The sequence below is a fragment of the Myxocyprinus asiaticus genome, chromosome 29 (genome assembly GCF_019703515.2).
Source record: "Myxocyprinus asiaticus isolate MX2 ecotype Aquarium Trade chromosome 29, UBuf_Myxa_2, whole genome shotgun sequence".
NCBI lineage: Eukaryota > Metazoa > Chordata > Actinopteri > Cypriniformes > Catostomidae > Myxocyprinus > Myxocyprinus asiaticus.
In genome coordinates, this window is record NC_059372.1 from 41,174,658 (window position 1) to 41,196,667 (window position 22,010).

Consider the following 22,010-nt stretch of genomic DNA (forward strand, 5'->3'; position numbering starts at 1 on the left):
GTACTTTCTCCATCGTGTGCAGTGGAGTTTGGGAAGATTGGCAGTTCTTAAGATTTCGCTCGTGTGGGTTAAAATAAGTGGCGATCTGGCGCTATAATGTGTTATTTTGAATGGTATGATGAGTGCTCGTGGCTGTTATCAGTGGAATTGAGTGACAGCTGTACGTTCTCTCAGTGCACCCAAAATGCGTGCACTCTACTCGTTCCATTCCAGTAGAATTGCAAAGAAATATGCAAACACTTGTCCTCACTCAAGATACTGTATACATCAACAGATGTGCGGATGCAATCTTGGTTTATTCAAATAAAAAGTTACAAATGGATGGATTCGAGCCCGCAACCTTTTTCATCACAATAGAGCACAACAGTGCCCGCCCACTTTTTCAGTTGTCTGGGTTCTGGATGTATTTTCCCCATTAATTTCTTCCACAGACTTTTTTATAAAATCCTTCATATACGAGTTGTAAGCCAGGAACCAAAACAACCAGCTCCATGGTGAATCACAACATCACAAACTTTGTTTTGAGGCAAAAAAGTATTTGAAAATTGGACATAAAGACAAAGGTACAAGGCGGTGTACTTAACATCTTTCATGAGGGCACAAACTACAATCCCATAAAACACTGCGAATTATAAAAAACAATGAGAATATATAAAACTATTGATTTTAGGTTGTTGATTATAAGTAAACAAACAATATATTTTAGGTTTATTACAAAAATTCCGATATGTACAAATATAGTTTAAGGGTGAAGGGAGACTTGAGTCGGTAATGTCATTCACAGTGCTTCATGGGAGTGTGCGGTAGCTCCGTGGTACCTTTCACGGGTTTCGTTGGCTGCGGTTCTATGATTGGTGGATATTTTTTACTACTGTACCATGGGTAATGTAGTTTTTGTTTTTTTACCATGAATTCCGTTATCAAACACGATTTTAAAACAATGAAGTTGAAATAACGAAGACGGATGGCTTCAATGGAAGCATACAATTGATGAACAACCTCGTAGCCCACGGTAGGTCAGTCTTTAAAGTTTTATAAGTTATCGTTGAAAAAGAATCTTGACATGGAAGGGTTACCTTCTAGATATGACCAGAGATGATTTAGCAGAGATGGGCCACTTGAAATGGAGAAATTGGGATGCCCAACGGTCAACGGATGTAGAAAGGAAGTCCCGCCTTACAGGTAAAAGAGCCAATCACCTTTTAGATAAAGACATCGCCTGTCAATCAACTCTGGAACGTGCATGCGCATTAGCTATACAAGACGGGAAAATTACGTATTTTAGAGTAATCTGAGGAAAAGAAGCATAGTTTATGATACCAGTGTTGTCATGTTTTACTGCTGATTTTAAATATGCTCTTTGATTGTAATCTTGCCCAAACGAGATTTTGGTCTTTCTCCATTCAAGTAGGTCGGAGCTGCACTTTCATGACTGGAAATAGCCTCCCGAGTGCGTTCCAAAAATACCCACTGAGTGGGTATTTGGTCAGACTCATTGGTGCGTTGACGTACCTCACCAGTCCACTAGATGTCCCTCAGTCTTAACAAGCGCTTCGGAAAAACCATCGAATAAATGACTGCATTCAAACTGGGAACTGTAGTTTTTCAAACTTAAATAGTAACTAGATTAATCTCTCTGTGATTTTAGAGTTCTTTATAGATATTAATGTGTAGAGTCGTCTCTTTAGACTTGTTGAATTGTTTATGTATACTGAGTGTGAAGTGAAGGCTCATCATCAGGATCAATCTGGAACTTTCCACCCGAGGCCCCACCCGTTTTCACTCCCATAACCCACCGCGCGCTCACTCCCATAACCCAATGCGCGCTCGCCCATTCTTCTCTCACGTTCAAAATGTCCATGACAGAGGGTCCGTTAAACGTGCTCGGCCAGAGGACGACCGGCGAGTCCGTTCGGACTCAAAATGGTGAGTCCGAATGAGTCTATATTCACCCGTGAAAAGAAAACGCGTGGAGTGACAAACGGCTCGCGTGGAGCGATGTTTGAACGGCTGTGGAGCGTGCGGCCGGTGTCTCGCACAGCACGTGCGGCTAAGCGCAATCTGTTTATTAGTCATCCGATGGTTTAATTTAACTTTAACTAAAAATTACTAGTGTAACATAAACGTTGTTTTCTAAACCCTCAATTAAAATCCGTACCGCTGGTTTGCGCTCTGTTGGTACACTGGCTTGATTAAATGCAACATTGAGCTGCATCAGTCATTGCGGATATTTCCAATGAATGAGTGCATGTCATATCTGAGGTTACAGTGTATTTATTATGCCTGTTGTCCAATCATAGGATGTTAAGACAGGTGAAAATCTTGCGCGCTTCTCCAAAGTGTTGGTCGAACATTGCACTTATTAATAAAAGAACACTACGGGGGAAAAAAAATGCACGATGTACAATATACATACTGTATATTTTATAGATTACAGTTGGAGTGTCAAAAGGCTACTTTGAAAGGTGGACATAGTAGGCACAATGTACAATAATGTGTAATCATGTTGAGCAGAAAACTTCAAAATATTCATATTTAGGGTTGCACTTGCATCTAACAACTCTTTTGAATATCGATTAGGCTGTCAATTATTTCTTTTATCAGCCTAGTCAAGATTAAAAAGGCAACGTTTCAGTTCCTGTATTTTATGGATGGCACATGTTTTTCGACATCATGCTCAATGTTCCCCTTGAAACGAAGTGCAAATTCAGTGCTGTAAAACGTATGTATGAGTGCATGTTACATGTAGTGTTCAAAAAAAAAAAAAAGAAAAATAATTTGAATTGCAGTTTTTTTTTTTTTTTTTTTTTTTTCATAAGTGAGGACACTGGCACACGTCCTCCATGCCACAACGAACATACCCACCTAATTGGTAATTAAATTTATTGCAGCCCTGTTTATATACTAGGCATGGGCGTCAGCAGGATTTAATCTGAGGGTACGTACAGAAATCTGCCTAGAGGTCTGCACGGGCCTTAAAATGAAACCCGAGACCGTGTGGCCCGAAATCGCTTACTAATTTCTTCTAGCAAGTACTGTAGCAATAGGCTGTATTTTATGTAAGCATATATGCAACATTCTTAACAGTATTGAAACAGTAAACATGCACAGTTTTAACAAGGCACAGCAGCCCCCTCAGTACACTAGAGCAAAAGGCTGGGGGGGGGAGCATTGACTTACTGTTTATTAGCAGAAACTTCACTTGGTGTAGAACAATCTGGAATAATATGAAACAATGAAACAGTCCTCTCTTTACAGCCTGAACTTGTTCAGATTGTTGAATCTTTGTTTTTAGCGCAATTGTCACAATCTAGATGCGGCACAAAGAATGAAACATTGCGCAGGTGTCTCAACATTCGTTTTTGAAAATGTTAAGTTCTTTTTAACTTGACATGGTGTTTAAAATATGCCGGTCCTGCGTGAGACGCTGAAGAAAAAGCGAGATGCAGTGCAAATGTCAAAGACATTCATCTAGCAAGTGTTTAAACAATGTGAAAACAGAACAGACGCTGGCAAAAACACATTTTGTGTGAACGACCCTTAACTCGTCCATTCGCACGTGTCTGAGTGAGAGCGTGAAACAAGATTGGTGAGCCTGTTTAGTTTTTTCATAAATAACAAACCTGAACCAGACCCGAAACTTGGGTTCTCGGGTCCCGTCGGGTAGCAGATCTCTAAATCTGTCTAATAAACCTTTTATCTAGTGGGGTTCTATATATCAAGTAGCATTCATGTAACTATTGGCTAAAGCATGTCTTCCAGTAACCGTTCAGACAAATGCGTTTTCGTGCTAAAAAAGCAAAATGCACCACAATAGAGCAGAGCACAGGTGTCTCGAGACGTGTTTTTATCAGTTGAAGAAGTTCTTTTTAACTTGACACGACGTCTAAAAATGCAGCGCTCCCATGAGAGATGCTAAAAATACAGTGAAACGTGACATAGTTGTCAAAAGACATCCATCTAGTGAATGTTTATATGGAAAACGATTGAAAAAGCGCGAGCGGACACAAACACGTTCAGTTTGAACAGCCCCTTGTTCTCATGACACAGCACTAGCTGAAGTTTCTCAAAGGTACCTCTCAAAAAGACAGGCTTTTGTTTTAGTTGACTGTAGGTAAATCTACACTGTATCCAGTGCTGTAATTGTAAATATCCCAATACTGTTTTACTGTGTGAGAAACCACTCCAAATGATTCAGTGAGAGAGCGCTCGGAACGAATTGTACTGAATCACGAATTGATTCAGACAGATCTGTAAGCCCGTTTGGCCAGTTCACTGAAAAGAACCGACTCAAAAGAATTATTCATTCGCAAATTGGGCATTGCTAGTTCTTTTAAACAGCCAACAGAAATACGGGACACCTTTCATGATTGGTGAAATATTCTGAGAGTAAATATTTCTCAGGTCAGTCGGAGCACTCATGGTACACACGGTTCGTACGGCCGTAAAGCTGCAGGTGCCACTGGGGATGTACTCGGGTACTCGGATGTGGCAACAATGATTGATCATGAAAACGATGATCGATGGCAGTGGGGCCTGATCATCATTTTTACATATTTACGTTTGGCTTTATATTTTTACAGAGGCTGTGCTTAAATCACTGTCATATTAATGTTACATATTTTAAATAGAATTAATAATACAAATTATTTTAAAAAGAGGATATCTGGAGCGGATACAAAGATTCATTTCACCTCCGGCTGAGTGTGCTTCTTCCCTCTCTCACTCGTGGCACACACAGGAAAATGTCCTCTCGCTAGATAAGCAAACTCAGCAAAGTAGTAATGAAATCACTTCGGTGGTGGTGCGGGAATCAGATTTCCAAACGTTTGAAAGTCCCTAAGGATGTTTTTACATTTGAGTCTTCTTTACATCTGTGCATGCTTGTACGCTTGTTGTAGACTAAATCTCAAGCCTATTGCCATTTTTATTTTACATCGTAACTGTTATTGTTTAACGTTCTTTACCGAACAGCTGTCATATTAGATCAATGGCTAATGCACGAATGCACGTCTTGAAATACGCAAAACTTTTCAGCACATTTGTTTCTCTCTCATAGATTTGGCTTAGTCTAACTGTTCATTATTTTCAATAATGTTCTGACTGTTTTAATATGTTAAGTAACTTCTACGTGGTGATTTCCGTTTAGAACAGGCTATTAGGGTTGATTTATTGGTCCTGCACTATTCATTCAATTGTTTTCAATAAATATGCCTGTTAAATATTCGCTAATGTTGATTCAGTGAATGCGTGTCATGTTCTATATTTAATGTACAATGATCATAATGCAAGGCAAGCATGGTTGCAGATAAATGCCCCTTTTCAGTGGAGTTTAGCTTCGGATTTGGAATATTTTAAATGGGTCGCATAAATTTTTGACTTATGTGAAGGTTGGTTTCTTTTAAGACTAGTCGACTTCAAAATTTCCGTTTAAACGTCAGTGAAATTAGTCGTTCAGCACATCCCTGGATTTATCATTTAATGTAAGAACTTTGACTTGTTAATGGATATTTTTTTAAAAGTGAAATTTTGTCACTGACCGTAAACCTCCCTGCCCTGGGTGACATAACCCACCTGCATCTCGACGAAATGGGAGTTGAAGATTTCAGCATGAGTTTCCAAGTTAGATGTCCGACTTAAAGTGTCATTCCGTTGCACTTTCCCCAGTTGAAAGGTGGAAATTCCGACTCTCCCAGTTGAATGGAATGCTTCATGCATCATCACAGCAACAACAATACGGAGCATTAGTGCTTTCCCCACAGGAGCGAACATTTGGGTACACGCACGCACACAAGGCGTGTGGCAGTGGACTCAATGCGCTGAAGCGACGCATATACAGCAGGCGAGTGCTTCAAACAGTTAGACATAGTGCAGCTAAATGGAACAGAATGCAGCGACTGAACTTCAACTTAACACGCATATTAAAAACACGATGGTTATGGCGTCTCCTGTTAAGCCAACTGCGATTTGAAAATAGAAGGTTCAGACAGTCACTAAAAAACTGGTGCGCGCTTACTAAGATTACTACGGTAACCTTAAGGAAGAACAGACAGATGCATGTTGTGCACATTCTGAGTTGTGCAGCGAATCTTCACGATGACAAAATAAGATGCATTATATTTTGATTATGCAATCTTTTGTACATTTTGTAACAGATTATTTTCTAACAGCCTATAAAAATGAATAGACCATACACTGGAACAAGACGCAATGCAGCAGCCAAAGACGTTTGTCAGACATATTATTATATATACAGTTATGTACATGTCACTGTAGACAAAATGCCCATCCCTATAATATACTGATACGGTTCATCTGTTCATACACAGTCGTGGCCGCTTCATCCATTGCTAACATCGTGAAGAGCTCTCTTGGCCCGGTTGGACTCGACAAGATGTTGGTGGATGACATTGGAGTAAGTGCAGACATTTTACATCTGTCAAAGTAACCATTGATATTCACCTAGCATAATGCTTACATTTGGAACTATTAATAATGGTTGTGGTTTATATAATACTATGTTGTCTGTTCTGTTGTAGTTTCTAATGCTTGAATGACTTTCAGGACGTGACCATCACCAATGATGGAGCCACCATCCTGAAGCTGCTGGAGGTGGAGCACCCGGCTGCTAAAGTCCTCTGTGAACTGGCAGAGCTACAGGACAAGGAGGTTGGAGACGGAACAACATCAGTGGTGAGACATTTGCTCTTGCTGCATGAACTTATGTTCTTCAATAACAAGGTGCCATCAAATGTACTATGATGTCTTGAAACGTGCCATGGACTAGCAAAGGTAATCTTGGAAGTACCTTAGAGTACCATGTAAATCGCATGGAGCCCCAATTTTCACATCTAAGACTGAGAAATGACTTTCGAATTGGTTGGGAAAATATGTAAATATGTGGGTGGGAAGATGGGAAAACGGGAGGGGGTCAAGACCTACTTCCAAAAACACAGACAGCAGGGATGGCACATACAATGAAAGGTCCGATACACACAAGTTGGATCACCAGCATATTTGGAGCGGGACTTACACAACTGCAGCCAAGGAATGCTCGCAGTGGTCCAGGAATGGACTGTGGTGCGTTTGTGGAGTGATATCAATCTGACCATGGTGTTTAATGTAAAAGTCCAATCTCATTTCTGTTCTCTGAGTGCTGTTGAAGTCTCGTGCCTGCGGAACAGCTGTTTCGTCCATGTCATGTGTTTGAAATCTTCGATGAGGTTGTAATGTGAGCTCACGAATGAGGCAGCGCTGTGATTGGATTGAAGTATTCCTTCTCATGAATAATTTGGAGAAACACAATCTAGTGACGTAAATGCGTGCTGTCCTACCAATAATAACTCAATAGTTTATATAGTTAATAGTGTCAATAATTTACGCATATACCTTATTTATGTGACGTTGCTTCAACTGTCCTTTTGAAACTGAACGAAATGGCTCAACAAAATGAAAAAATAACCACTTTACAGTAAACATAATGAGTGTTATCATTGTTTTCAGGGAGGTGCATCCTGTACATTATCTGTTCAAATTTCAAAAAAGTGTTTTTGGGTTTCATGACACTTTAAATGATCGCCATTGTCTGAAATTTTCCCATTTTGGCCGATTAGTTTCTCAAGAAGCGATGGTGCCAAGAATCACCTGTTAACCATCTGAGACATGTAAATGGCCATCACAGATTTTGTTGTTAGTGCCGTCGTGTTACCACAATAATAGTCCGTTGTGCAACATTTAAACGGTCCAACATATCGTGGCCACGACAGTTGCGTTTGAGGTCATGATTAAAGTGCTCAGTTGTTTCATTCTCTTCCCCTTCTCAACAATTCCCTGTCTTGTCTAATGATAAAAAGATAAATATCAATAAAACGTATATACTGTCTGCAAATATGCAGATGTTTAGTTTAAACAGATTTAATAAACACACAACAGGAAACTTCTGCAAACTCGCGCTCATATTCCTTAAGCGTGTTTTATAATAGCCTGGATCAAAACTGTGAATCATGAATGATGGGCGAGTGTCAGCCTGTGACAGTCCAAGCAGGTGATTTTGGCCGTGTAAACTGGAAGCGGTCAGTAGATTGCTGCTTTCTGGATCAATAGAGCAAATTCAAAGAAAAAGTGCTTCATGTGCTCCCAAGTAAATGTCATTTTCACTGTGCATTGTATGTGAATTAAATTGATTCGGTTTATTGTGAAAAAATTTGATTGCCAATGCGCACATACTGTCCGTGGTTGCTGGACTACTTGTGTGCACTTATTTCCTAATGTATTACAATTTCTTTGTGCAAACACTTACTAAAATTGGATGACTAAACAGCAACCAGGCAAAACTGCTAATTACCATCTAAAAAAAACACAATCTTATTTAAGATTTTTTTTAATTCAGTTTGTCATTTACTATATTAAATTGTTTGATAAATGGGCATTATTTCAGCCTATCACCCTACTCACTGGAGATCAGCATTGGCCATAAAAAAAAAAAAAAAAAAAAAAAAAGCCCATGTTGGTCGACCTGTAATGATAATCTTTTATTAGTACCATAGAATATATTCATGTATCACGGTCATGGAAAACCTGGAAATATCAGGAAATAAAAATAAATAAAAAATTCAGGCCTGGAAAAGTCATTGAAATTAATATCTTAAATCTTGGGAAATTCTAAACTGAATATACATTTTTCTAGTTAAACTCTGCTCAAAAGTATTTCATCAACTATGCCTATATATTGCTCTTGGTTAGAGCTTGTGTGGAGTAAAACTTGCAGGCCAAATGGATGTCTGATTTGTGAGCAAACTTTATTTTCAGTAGGTTGTTTTCAGTTAATTGTTTGAAATGATTCAGAAATCAGCCGGAATGATTCTTAAGCGGTTCTTTCATCACATTAATTTCAGACTGAATTAAATGACAACATTACAATGCAGTTTTTTTGCTGTAGCACTCTAGAATCAGCAGTGCAGGAAACAGGAAGTTGCTTTGGATAATACTATCTGCCAAATGATATCTCCAAACCTACAGAATTTCCTGTTTTAGTACCATTCATCTGTCCTCTATCAGTATGTGTGGCTATGCTAACAGGATAGATAAAATATGTCATAAATTGCGGGAGTTGCAGCTCTTCCCCTGCAGCCTTCACATGTCTGACAGTACACTAGAAAATGTTACTATTTATAACTTAAAAATATTATCATTATGTTGTTGAAACCGTGTGTGTGTGTAGGTGATCATTGCGGCTGAACTGTTGAAGAGCGCTGATGAGCTGGTCAAACAGAAGATCCACCCCACCTCCATCATCAGTGGATACAGGCTGGCCTGCAAGTGAGTCACTTTTTATGCCAACAAAAAGCCCTGTGCATCTTAAGCGTGATTCATAAAGACATACAAATAAAATAACTGACTCATTTGCTGTGGTTCACAGAGAGGCAGTGAGATACATCAGTGAGAATCTGACCATTAGCACAGATGACTTGGGAAGAGAGTGTCTCGTCAGTGCAGCCAAGACATCCATGTCGTCAAAGATCATTGGAGTGTATCCTTTATGGAGTGCTGTTATTCACAGTTGTATGTTCATGGAATCAAACTCTCTGGGCGGCTTTCTTAGGGCTCTGATGTTACTTTTATGACATTTTTAATGGGAAAACAAAGATTTTTATTTTTCATTTAATTAAGTTTTAGTTTTTCCTTTTGATATATTTAAAGGGATAGTTCACCCAAAAATGAAAAAATACTGCATTTAATCACCCTCTCTGTTCAAAACTATCACTTTCTTTCTTTAGTAGAACACAAAGGAGATGTTAGGCAGAATGTTACAGCCTCGGTCCCCAATCACTTCCATTGTGTTTATTGGATACCATGGTACTGTATGATAATCATATTTGTGTACAATTGTATGTACAGGTTACTCCACAGTATTTAAACAAATACCATGTTATTACCTCCCTGATAGTGTTCAAAACCCATGATATTACCATGATGGCAAGTCCAAAAAATATGGTAATTCCAATAAACATTTTAATACTTTTTTTGCAAGGTTATTTAGCCTGCACAATCTTTTCAGAATTTGAAACTGCATAAGCAGTTTAATCATTTGAAATAAGGATGTTGGTCCTTGACCTTTTTCGTCAGTGATGCTGACTTCTTTGCTAACATCGTGGTGGATGCTGCCCTGGCTGTGAAGTTTGTTGATGGAAAAGGTGTGGCTCGCTATCCCATCAATTCTGTGAATGTACTGAAGGCCCACGGACGCAGCCAGAAAGAGAGTTTCCTTGTCAATGGATATGCACTCAACTGCACTGTCGGATCACAAGGTTTGTCCATTTGTTTGCAGGAAATATTTTTGCATTTGTGTTGTTTGTATGGCTAGACAATAGAGCGCAACAGTGCCCGCCCACTTTTTCAGTCGTCTGGGTTCCTGAAGTATTTTCCCCACTTTTTATAAAATCCTTCATAAGAGTTGTGAGTCGTGAATCTAACCAACCAGCTCTGAGGTGAATCACATCACAAACTTTGTTTTGAAGCAAAAAATTATTTGAAAATCGGGCATAAAGACAAAGGTATAAGGCTGTGTACTTATTGTCTTTAATAAGGGCACAGACTACAATCCCATAAAGCATTGCGAATGTCATTGAATAAAAAACTATAGGAATATATAAAACCATTGATTTTAGGTTTGTGATATGTATAGAAACAATATTGTTTATTGCAAAGCACTATGTACAAATATATAAAAAGTAGTTTAAGGGTCAGGTGAAACCGACTTGATTACGTGGAGTAGGTGGTCGCTCAGAGGCACGTTTCGTTGGCCACGGTTCTCTTGATTGGTGTTTATTTCTCTGCTTTACCATGGGTAATGTAGTTTACCATGAATTCCACTGTCAAACACAATTTTTAAACAATGAAGTGTTTGGAACTCAAGATAGGTCTGTCTTTAAAGGTTTATAAGTTATCGTTGAAATCAATTTGTCTATGGCCACAGTTTTCAAACTGGGAGGTGCTCCTCCCCAGGGGCGCACCAGAGCATGTCAGGGGAGGCACAGAGATTGATGATAAACTCACAAGGTAAAATCAAAAGATGCATACCTAACATAAAAATATATTGTCAAGACAAATTAATATTAATAGCTTAATGGACCATAGTCTAACTTGACCTGTTTGTTTTTCAGGGCGCCCATGCTCTGAAGCATTCTTTGTTTTCATTTGTTTAAAGTTACTCTATAGTTATGGTAAAGAATGTAATTAATCTGGACAAACTATATATATCATTAAAAAGTCTCAGGCATCGATTTAAGACTACTGTTTTACAGTAGAAACGTTACTGCCAGAGTAATTTCTTAATTTATATCAATATATCAAAGCGAGTGTTATGAAAATTAAACTTTTTATGAAAAGCGTACCTATTGAATGATGTAAAATCCCGCTGTTTTATCCCAAGCAGGCTTCAGTTAACAACATCCCATTGAACAAAAAAGTGCACATTTACAGAAATATTGATGTATTCTCATTTACTTCATGAAGAATTATCCATTTTCCACTAAATTATGCAGTGTGATACGCTGACACGCTGTAATACTCTCATATGGTGATTTACAATCCACCAGGAAGCTAGAGGCACAAGTTCATTTCTCATTCCAAATATCTTCAAGTGAAGAAGACTTGCTATGACATCATACCTACCTCAGTGCCCACATGAGGTCATGTCTAGAAGGGATCCCTTTCTTGTCAATTACTCGCACATGCGCATTAAGATGCTTTCGTCCGTGCTTTTTTGCTTGCATCTCAGTGCATTAATGATGGAAAATATTAGAAACTTCAGTAATATGAATAATATAACATTATTATTATTATTATAGAGTGACTATTTGCACTAGGTGTAAATGCCTGCCGCTTACTGCGGCTATTTGCACAGAAATAGTCTGGTGGAAACAAAGAATTTAAAGGCAAACTGCTGCTTGAGTATCTCTGCAATGGCTTAGTCTATTAAGACAGTATGAATGTAATTTTTCTCTGTGGCTGACCTGGGTTCTAATCCTCTTTGACCCGGTTTTCCCCATCCTGTCTCCACTCTTGATATTTTTCTTTAATACTAATAATAATAAACAAAATTAATATAAAGGTTGATTTCCTCACAATGATAGGGTGTCTGTGGGGCTCTAAATAAACACTGCAGTGATGCCCTGTTAGAATTTAATTAGGTGTGTAAATAATATCTGTCTAACACTATTTGCACTTAGTGCCTCTGCCTTAATAATAATAATAAGAAATCCTGTTGTCTTAATCTCTGATCATCCCATGTTTCTTGGATACAGTAATATTTTGACAAATTCATGTTAAGGCACATAAAATTTTATATTGTTATTTTTACATAATTGACATTAATTGTAATTCATGAATTAATAAGTGTTTGTGTTGGGGAAAAAAAAAACTAGCTGCTGTTTAAAGACATTTATCTCCTTTTAGAACTGGAAAATGTTAAACAAATCTTGTGGAGATTTTGTTTGTGTTCTGCAGGTCGTGCTCCTTTCCAGTCGAATTGCAAAGGACAAATGCAAACAAATGTGTCCCCATTCAAGATATGCATTTGAAGTCAGACGTTTACATACACTTAGGCTGAAGTCATTAAAACTCATTTTTTAACCACTCCACATATTTCATATTAAACTATAGTTTTGGCAAGTTGTTTAGGACATCTACTTTGTGCATGACAAGTAATTTTTCCAACAATTGTTTACAAACAGATTGTTTCACTTTTAATTGACTATCACAATTCCAGTGGGTCAGAAGTTTACATACACAAGTTAACTGTGTCTTTAAGCATCTTTGTAAATTCCAAAAAATGAGGTCAAGCCTTTAGACAATTAGCCAATTAGCTTCTGATAGGAGGTGTACTGAATTGGAGGTGTACTTGTGGATGTATTTTAAGGCCTACCTTCAAACTCGGTGCCTCTTTGCTTGACATCATGGGAAAATCAAAAGAAATCAGCCAAGAACTCAGGAAAAAAAAAATTGTGGACCTGAAGTCTGCTCCCAAGGATTAACCAATTTCCAAATTCCTGCAGATACCATGTCCTTTGTACAAACAATAGTACGCAAGTATAAACACCATGGGAACCACACAGCCATCATACTGCTCGGGAAGGAGACACATTCTGTCTCCTAGAGATGAGCGTAGTTTGGTGCGAAGTGCAAATAAGTCCCAAAACAACAGCAAAGGACCTTGTGAAGATGCTGGAGTAAACAAGTAGACAAGTATCTATATCCACAGTAAATCGAGTCCTATATCGACATAACCTGAAAGGCTGCTCAGCACGGAAGAAGCCACTGCTTCAAAACCGCCATAAAAAAGCCAGACTACAGTTTGCAAAGTGCACATTGGGACAAAGATCTTACTTTTTTGGAGAGATGTCCTCTGGCCTGATGAAACAAATTTAACTGTTTGGCCATAATGACCATTGTTTTGTTTGGAGGAAAAAGGGTAAGGCTTGCAATCATGGCATCACAAGGAAGGAAAATTGTGGATATATTGAAGCAACATCTCAAGACATCAGCCAGGAAGTTAAAGCTCGGTCACAAATGGGTTTTCCAAATGGACAATGACCCCAAGCATACCTCCAAATTTGTGGCAAAATGGCTTAAGGACAACAAAGTCAAGGTATTGGAGTGGCCATTGCAAAGCCCTAACCTCAATCCGATAGAAAATTTGTGGGCAGAACTGAAAAAGCGTGTGCGAGCAAGGAGAACTACAAACCTGACTCAGTTACACCAGTTCTGTCTGAAGGAATGGGCCAAAATTCCAGCAACTTATTGTGAGAAGCTTGTGGAAGGCTACCCAAAATGTTTGACCCAAGTTAAACAATTTAAAGGCAATGCTACCAAATACTAATGTAAATGTATATGATCCTAACTGTCCTAAAACAGGGAATGTTTTCAACGATTAAATGTCAGGAATTGTGAAAGACTAAGTTTAAATGCATTTGGCTAAGGTGTATGTAAACTTCTGACTTCAACTGTATATCAGGCATGTGCCGTGGGCTTTGAGAACGAGCAAGCATCAAAGATTTTTAATGCACATTATTAAAGCTGTTCCCAAAACACATTATACGGGTGAGTGTAATGTCGTGGAAATGTTATAGACATAAATTGTTGCCTTAAAACCAACCAGTCAATGGAAATGATTGTCACAGTGGTGAGCTTCATGACCAAATTGTTTTAAATTCTGGACATATTGTTCATATCACACAAATAAAAGATTGTCATATTGAGCCGAGCATGTTTATGTCCATTAAATCATACAATGAACCACAGTGCCAGAAGAGCTTGTTTTGACAAAACAAAAAGAAAAGATTGCAAGTTTCTAGTTTCACTACAGCACTCTTCCCACTGTTCAGAAATACTGGAATGGACCGCAGCAGTTAACTAATCTAACCACCAAAGACAACAATCTTAACCTGAATGTACAAGGCAAATGTAACGTAAACATGGCAGTCATCCCTTAATGTATTTTTTTTTAAACAGACACTGCACCCTAACGTTAGAACTATAAAATGGAGCGTAACACAAGGACATGATTGCCAGATCACCACTTCATAACCTCAGACTAACCAGAAACAATGACCTAGTATATCAATAACACACTTTTTTATGAATATATTAACTTGGCTTTACTTGAACACACAATCCATGTGTCTCCCCTTGCGAATGAACATCTCCGTCATTTTGTTGTTAAAAGTCGCCTGCTTGAAGTATCGATAGCCTCTCTCAATTTTTAATTGAAATTAACTTTGCCAAATCCACGTAGGTCATCAGTGCTTGCACTATATCCATTTTTGGCACTTAACGCATTAGTTACGTGAACGTGTTAACACAACAGAAATCTAGCCTATCAGATAGTGTGACTGAAGGAACTTATTTTGGTAAGCATGCTTACCTGGGTCATTTGTAGTAGCAGGCGTGATTCAGTTTGAATGTTGAATGAAAGGACTGTAAACAATGCTTTGAATACAAGTCAGAGAAAGCATAACAAAGTGCTTACACCTGAGGGTGGCGCTAAAGCTAATAAATTAATAACTGTCTTTGTTGCTGAGATGATGTCGAATTTGAACGAAAACAGTAGTTTATATTAACAATTGTATTTAAGTATTTCAGTGTCGTTTTTCTTCTGTTAGGTAAGCACCGATTACCCTGCTTATATGGATGGCATGTCCCTGATAGATAGATATGTGTGTACATATTGTGTAATATTAAATATGTTGCCCAATGCCCATCCCTATATGCCAGTATTTGTTTGTGTGATAATGTCTTGTACATTCAGGAATGGTAAAGCGTGTGTCCAACGCTAAGATCGCCTGTCTGGACTTCAGTCTGCAGAAGACTAAGATGAAGATGGGCGTTCAGGTTGTCATCAGTGATCCAGAGAAACTCGACCAAATCAGACAGAGGTGAGATCTCATTCTTATACAAGAAATATTCAGAAACTGTAAACTTTCCCATTTCAGTTGCTGCCACACCATCAGTGGTGTGTGTAGTTATACGCGTGGGATAAAGCACTCTCTGCCCAAAGCAACTTACACACACACACACTAATGTGTTTTTGTTTTACCTTTGGGCTGTACATCTGTCTGGATGTAGCAGTCAGATTATGATCATTTAACTTAACACGAGTTCTCCTAAAATTGTAATTTCCCAGAGCTAAGGGTGGGTGGTATAACAAATCTTAAGTCGCAGTAGCTGTATATAGTTGAAGTCAGTTTTATTTCTTTCATCACATTCCCAGTGGGTCAGAAGTTTACATACACCTTGTTAGTATTTGGTAGCATTGCCTTTAAATTGTTTAACTTGGGTCAAATGCTTCCACAAGCTTCTCTTACGTTGCTGGAATTTTGGCCCATTCCTCCAGACAGAACTGGTGTAACTGAGTCAGGTTTGTAGGCCTCCTTGCTCGCACACGCTTTCAGTTCTGCCCACAAATTTTCTATTGGATTGAGGTCAGGGCTTTGTGATGGCCACTCCAATACCTTGACTTTGTTGTCCTTAAGCCATTTTGCCACAACTTTGGAGGTATGCTTGGGGTCATTGTCCATTTGGAAAACCCATTTGCGACCGAGCTTTAACTTCCTGGCTGATGTCTTGAGATGTTGCTTCAATATATCCACATAATTATCCTCATGATGCCATCTATTTTGTGAAATGCACCAGTCCCTCCTTCAGCAAAGCACCCCCACATGATGCTGCCACCCCCATGCTTCACGGTTGGGATGGTGTTCTTCGGCTTGCAAACCTCACCCTTTTTCCTCCAAACATAATGATGGTCATTATAGCCAAAAGTTCAATTTTTGTTTCATCAGAGCAGAGGACATTTCTCCTCTTTTTTTTTTTTTTTTTTTTTTTTTTTTTTATGGCGGTTTTGGAGCATTGGCTGCTTCCTTGCTGAGCAGCCTTTCAGGTTATATTGATATATGACTCGTTTTACTGTGGATATAGATACTTGTCTACCTGTTTCCTCCAGCATCTTCACAAGGTCATTTGCTGTTGTTCTGGGGTTGATTTGCACTTTTTGCACCAAATTACTTTCATCTCTAGGAGACAGAATGCATCTCCTTCCTGAGCGGTATGATGGCTGCGTGGTCCCATGGTGTTTATACTTGCGTACTATTGTTTGTACAAAGGACATGGTATCTGCAGGCATTTGGAAATTGCTCCCAAGGATGAACCAGACTTCAGGTCCACAATTTTTTCTGAGGTCTTAGCTGATTTCTTTTGATTTTCCCATGATGTCAAGCAAAGAGGCACTGAGTTTGAAGGTAGGCCTTAAAATACATCCACAAGTAAACCTCCAATTCAGTACACCTATCAAAAGCCAATTGGCTAGTTGTCTAAAGGCTTGACATCATTTTCTAGAATTTTCCAAGCTGCTTAAAGGCACAGATAATTTAATGTATGTAAACTTCAGACCCACTGGAATTGTGATATTGTTTCACTTTTAATTGACTATCTGTCTGTAAACAATTGTTGGAAAAATGACTGGTGTCATGCACAAAGTAGATGTCCTAAACAACTTGCCAAAACTATAGTTTGTTAATATGAAATCTGTGGAGTGGTTAAAAAAATGAGTTTTAATGACTTCAGCCTAAGTGTATGTAAACTTCGGACTTCAACTGTATATCACATCTATTTTTTGGATAATCCAGTAATTCAGATTTTCTCTATTTGGAAATTGACATATGCAATCCAAATATGATTTCATTTTCATAATAAATGAACATCCAGTAAATAAATGGTATAGCAGTTTCTATCAGTTGGCACTATTCTACGGTTTTATGTTACATACGTCATACCACCAGCACTATTACAGACCCTCACTCTGTATAGTTGGTAACTCATTTCCCTCTTGTTTGTTAATCTGTCTTTTGAATTTGTTCCTCAGGGAATCAGACATCACTAAGGAGCGCATTCAGAAAATTCTGGCATCGGGGGCGAATGTCATCCTTACAACAGGAGGCATTGATGACATGTGTTTGAAGTACTTTGTAGATGTAGGAGCTATGGCTGTGAGGAGAGTGCTGAAGAGAGACCTCAAACGCATTGCCAAAACAACTGGAGGTCAGCTGGCTGCATTTTTATTCACAGTTGGCACAGTTGTATTCACATTTTTTACACCTGAAAGTGCATTGTGTTTTTTTACACGTCACCTTGTGCAAAAAGAGATCCAAATCAAATTAGGGCATGTCTTTAAACATGGAAGTAATATAGTCTTGGTGTGTTGATTTTGAAATATTTTGTTCCATTTGTCCCCTGCAGCAACTGTTTGCTCATCTCTGTCTAATCTGGAGGGAGAGGAAACATTTGAGGCAGCTATGCTGGGACAGGCAGAGGAGGTGGTGCAGGAGAGAGTTTGTGATGATGAGCTCATCCTAATCAAGAAGTAAGATCATGTTCATAAAAGCAATTAATGACGGTCATGCATTTGTCCCCTTTACACTGCGGATTGACATCTGTCTTGAGTGGTCAGCACTAAAATGCAGGTGTAAATGGGGTCAAAAAATTTGGTTTGAGGGATGGGATCACTTAAACTAAATGCTTATGCATCCCAGACCATGATGAAGGACTGTCTACTTTTAATCAATTTCTCCAGTTTACTAGACATCAACAATGCTGAGACACAAATCGTGTAAAGCATGCACATCTGAAGTACATTTAAATATAATAAAATAACATGAGCATTCCCCTTGAAACATCTTGTCTGCAGAGAGATTAAAATGTAGAAGTATATTTGGAGCAACAATGTGCTGACTTTTTTTTTTTTTTTCTTTTTATTTTGTGCTTCATCAAAATCTAGTAACACTTGACATGGTGTGAGTGATGAATCTAGTCATCAAATCAGAGATAATCTAGTTACAGGAGACATGCCAATACCAGGTGAAAACCGGGGCCTTTAAGGTAGAATGAAATGAACAGAAGCAGAATTTCGTATCAACCAATGAAACCCTACTTGTCTGGGTTATTTTTGTCACGCATTGAATGTTTACATGCACAGCAGCAAACATAAGCAAAATAAATCTGACAACACAAAAACCGTGTTAACATGAGATTTGAAATCAGATTATTCTCTGTTTTTGATGTCAAAACGTAAACAGGCAAGAGCACAACAATCTTGCACATTGGGTAAGCCAGTATAAATGCTGGTACAGTGTTTACATGCAATGTGAATTCTGGGTAATGGGTAGAAAAACATGCTCATTAAATGAGACTAGTACAAGCATTTTGAGGTTTTGGGAAATCTGCGTTATTTTACTCGAGATTAATTTATGTTGAAGCATGCTAATACAGTCTTGTCAAATGTAAACCCCTGTTTTAAATGTCTTATCAGTGTGCATTAATACTTTATTGGACATTTTATTTGTCTAATTTAAAAAAAAAATTCAAATCCCTCTTTCTGTCTCAGCACAAAGGTGCGTACATCTGCCTCTATCATCTTGCGGGGTGCAAATGATTTCATGTGTGATGAGATGGAGCGCTCCCTGCATGATGCTCTGTGTGTGGTGAAGAGGGTGCTGGAGTCCAAATCAGTGGTACCAGGAGGTGGTGCTGTAGAGGCCGCACTGTCCATTTATCTGGAGAACTATGCAACCAGCATGGTGAGGACTTTTGGGGATTTTTGTCCAAATTGGTTTCTCTAGGATTGGTGTTTAAACAAATTGTGATTGCATAACAACATCTGAGCCCATGTTAGTTTGCATGTATCTGTTTTATTCTAGACTTTGCATTGTGATTTAAAAACAGTCTGAAGACACTCCCATTTTATTGCTGCCTTGCCTGTATAGTGGTGTGTGCAGTTATACGCGTGGGAGACAGTGAGAGTTCAGAGTGGTTAAAATGGGGCTGATAAATAGCTCTGCTGACAGCTGCATCCATACTGCTCAGAACAAACATGCCTGATTTATCTTTCAGATTTAAGCACTCTTATTAACCCTCACTAGAAATGCAGTGTGATTGGTTATAGACTATTCAGAAAAGACTGCAACAGTTTGGTTCTGGAAGTAAAAATCCCACTGATTTTATCCATAGAGGAATTTGTTTTTAACTATAACATAAAAACATTTCAAGACAGGGTTAAGCGATGCGATATGCCTCTGAACAAGCCATTTCAACTTCTTTTTAAAAACAAAAAGTTTAATAGCCAAATTCCAGGTAAAGATTCCTTTGAAGAGAGAGATATCCAATCAGAAAAGTCACTGTTACCATTGACAAGGAAATCGTGCCAAAAAGGCACAACCATCTTCTATGTAGGCATGTTTCCATCCAAGTTACGAATGAAATGTATGATAAAACAATTTGCGAATAAAGCAGCCTTTTCATGTGTTTAAAGAGGAAAAAAAACGGTCACTTCTAGGGAAATTGGCACAAAATAGAACTAAAAATGAAAGTAGAATGTAGAAAGTATTATTAAATAGAATGAATTATTTGCAGTTTAGAGCGTGCAGACAAACCACTCTGACAAACTTCATGTTTGCTAGTGTTCGGCGGCAGAAGCCTTATGTCTGGGAGCGAAAACATGTCACACAGTTCAGATTTAGATTAACCAGAGCAGCATTTGAGATGCCTTGTGATTTATATTGATGATATTTTCTGAGCAAATTATGTATTCACATTACCTGAGGCAAAGTCACAAGCCTTTTTTTTTTTTTTTTCCATGTGCATCTATCTATAATCCTATATAAATTCTATAGGAATATATTTGGCAAACGTTTCCTTCGTAGTTTATGTAAATGTATCCACATCATGCGAGAAAATACGTTTTTGTGAATTTTAGATTTATTCGCTTCTCCATTCAGCATTCATGCGATTTATATGGCAAAATTCACACAAATATGTGGATGGAAACCCAGCTAATGTGTATTATATACCTGTATTTTGCAATGAACTCTGCACATGCCGAACTCACAGATTTCCACAAAATTGCAAGAAAAGTTCTAGACCTTCCCCACCCCTTCATATTTATTAAATTACCAATAAGAGCATAGTACTCTGCTGCTTTTAATACTTTTTAAATTGTTTCAAACTTTCTGCAGAATTCCACATTGTCCCCCCCCATCGCAAAAAATGCATATTCTGTCTGGGCCTGCTTATGTGACTGATAGTTGATACTTTTTATATTGTACAATTGCACAGTGCTAAATGGGATGAGTAACTTATAAATTGTTAAATACCTTTCCACCAATTTTATTTTCTGATTTATATAAAAAAATAAAATAGTTTGCATTGAGTCAAATGTTAGTCTAATCCCATTGAAGAAAATGTATGGGGAATAATTATTCTGGAACCAAAACCACTGCAAAAGTGGGCCGTCATTGTTGCACTGTATTTTTAATAGACAGGAACTGAATTTGTGCTTTTCCATCGATTACTTGTCTTTCAAAGTATAGCTAGAGGTTTTCAAAATGTAAAATTTTTTTCTTTTTTTTTTCCATAAAAATAACCTTATCGCTTGTGTATTTGTTGAAGGGCTCTCGTGAGCAGCTGGCTATTGCTGAATTTGCTCGCTCTCTGCTCATCATTCCTAAAACTCTGGCAGTCAACGCTGCACAAGACTCCACTGACCTGGTGGCCAAACTCAGAGCCTTCCACAATGAAGCTCAAGTCAACCCAGAACGCAAGAACCTCAAATGGTGAGTGTCTCATCGCACAGGGAACTTTCAAATCTTAGAAATATGAGCATAGACTGTCAAACATCAGACAAACGTACAATCAGGAATATAGATTGTGGTGTTTATATGTGAAATAAATATGGTGTTGGTTTACTTTAATTCCCTAATTGTGTCCTTTGAAACAGTTTTAAAGTGGAATGGGAGCTGTTCAGACAATGATCTGGAACCACTCTGTGGCCCATTATGGAAAACCAGATGGACAACTCTGTTTAAACTGTATATTTTTTTTTTTTTTGTGTTTGTCTGCATTTAGGATCGGGTTGGACCTGGTAAATGGAAAGCCAAGAGACAACAAACAGGCTGGTGTGTATGAACCCACAATGGTTAAAACCAAGAGTCTGAAGTTTGCCACAGAGGCAGCTATCACCATCCTTCGAATCGATGACCTTATCAAGCTCTTCCCTGACCAGAAAGAAGGCGGGCCCTCCTACCAGGATGCTGTCCAATCAGGCTCTCTAGAGGAATAAAGTCCAGCTGCATTGAATGTTTTATTGGCTGGTTCTGGTGTCACTGCTCAGCTTTGTATTTATATTTGGATCCAACAGATGAGCTGTTAGTGTAGACTGTGCATTTTGTTTACGTTACATATTTTTTTGCTAATATGGTGACATGGCTCTTTGTCATGTGTAATGTAACAAATGTTCCTTTTTTCCTCCATTTCAAAAAAATAAACCAGAATGGTATGATAGTGACTTTATTTCTTGGCTTCTTAAAAGTACTGGTTATTTAAAGGAATTAAAGGAAAATTCTTTGCTAAGACTGTTTCCACCTAGTATTAAGATGCATTTTGGGAGATTTGTTCACAAGTGG

The 22,010-nt window shown here is 38.3% G+C and overlaps 2 protein-coding genes and 1 non-coding gene across 3 annotated transcripts in view; 2 read left to right on the plus strand and 1 right to left on the minus strand.

The window, feature by feature from the left end:
- LOC127419752 (spermatogenesis-associated protein 2-like) overlaps positions 1-22,010 on the minus strand; it is a 118,640-nt gene that overhangs the window by 11,474 nt on the left and 85,156 nt on the right. The gene's annotated exons all lie outside the window — the stretch shown is intronic.
- On the plus strand, positions 1,792-21,886 carry LOC127419750 (T-complex protein 1 subunit alpha). Its single transcript, XM_051661435.1, has 12 exons — positions 1,792-1,926; positions 6,330-6,415; positions 6,565-6,693; positions 9,221-9,318; positions 9,419-9,529; positions 10,126-10,307; positions 15,308-15,434; positions 17,420-17,595; positions 17,794-17,917; positions 18,938-19,130; positions 20,998-21,161; positions 21,454-21,886. Exons 1-12 carry the CDS (start codon positions 1,854-1,856, stop codon positions 21,665-21,667), a joined length of 1,677 nt encoding a protein of 558 aa, XP_051517395.1. The 5' UTR covers positions 1,792-1,853; the 3' UTR covers positions 21,668-21,886.
- On the plus strand, positions 9,021-9,158 carry LOC127420616 (small nucleolar RNA SNORA29). Its single transcript, XR_007893831.1, has one exon. It is a non-coding gene; the product is annotated as a small nucleolar RNA SNORA29 (small nucleolar RNA).

Coding starts and splice junctions, on each gene's coding strand:
- LOC127419750 (XM_051661435.1), top strand. CDS start 1,854: ATGTCCATGACAGAGGGTCCGTTAAACGTGCTCGGCCAGAGGACGACC. Junction 17,596..17,793: donor CATTGCCAAAACAACTGGAG/GTCAGCTGGCTG, acceptor TGTCCCCTGCAG/CAACTGTTTGCTCATCTCTG. Junction 19,131..20,997: donor AGAACTATGCAACCAGCATG/GTGAGGACTTTT, acceptor TATTTGTTGAAG/GGCTCTCGTGAGCAGCTGGC.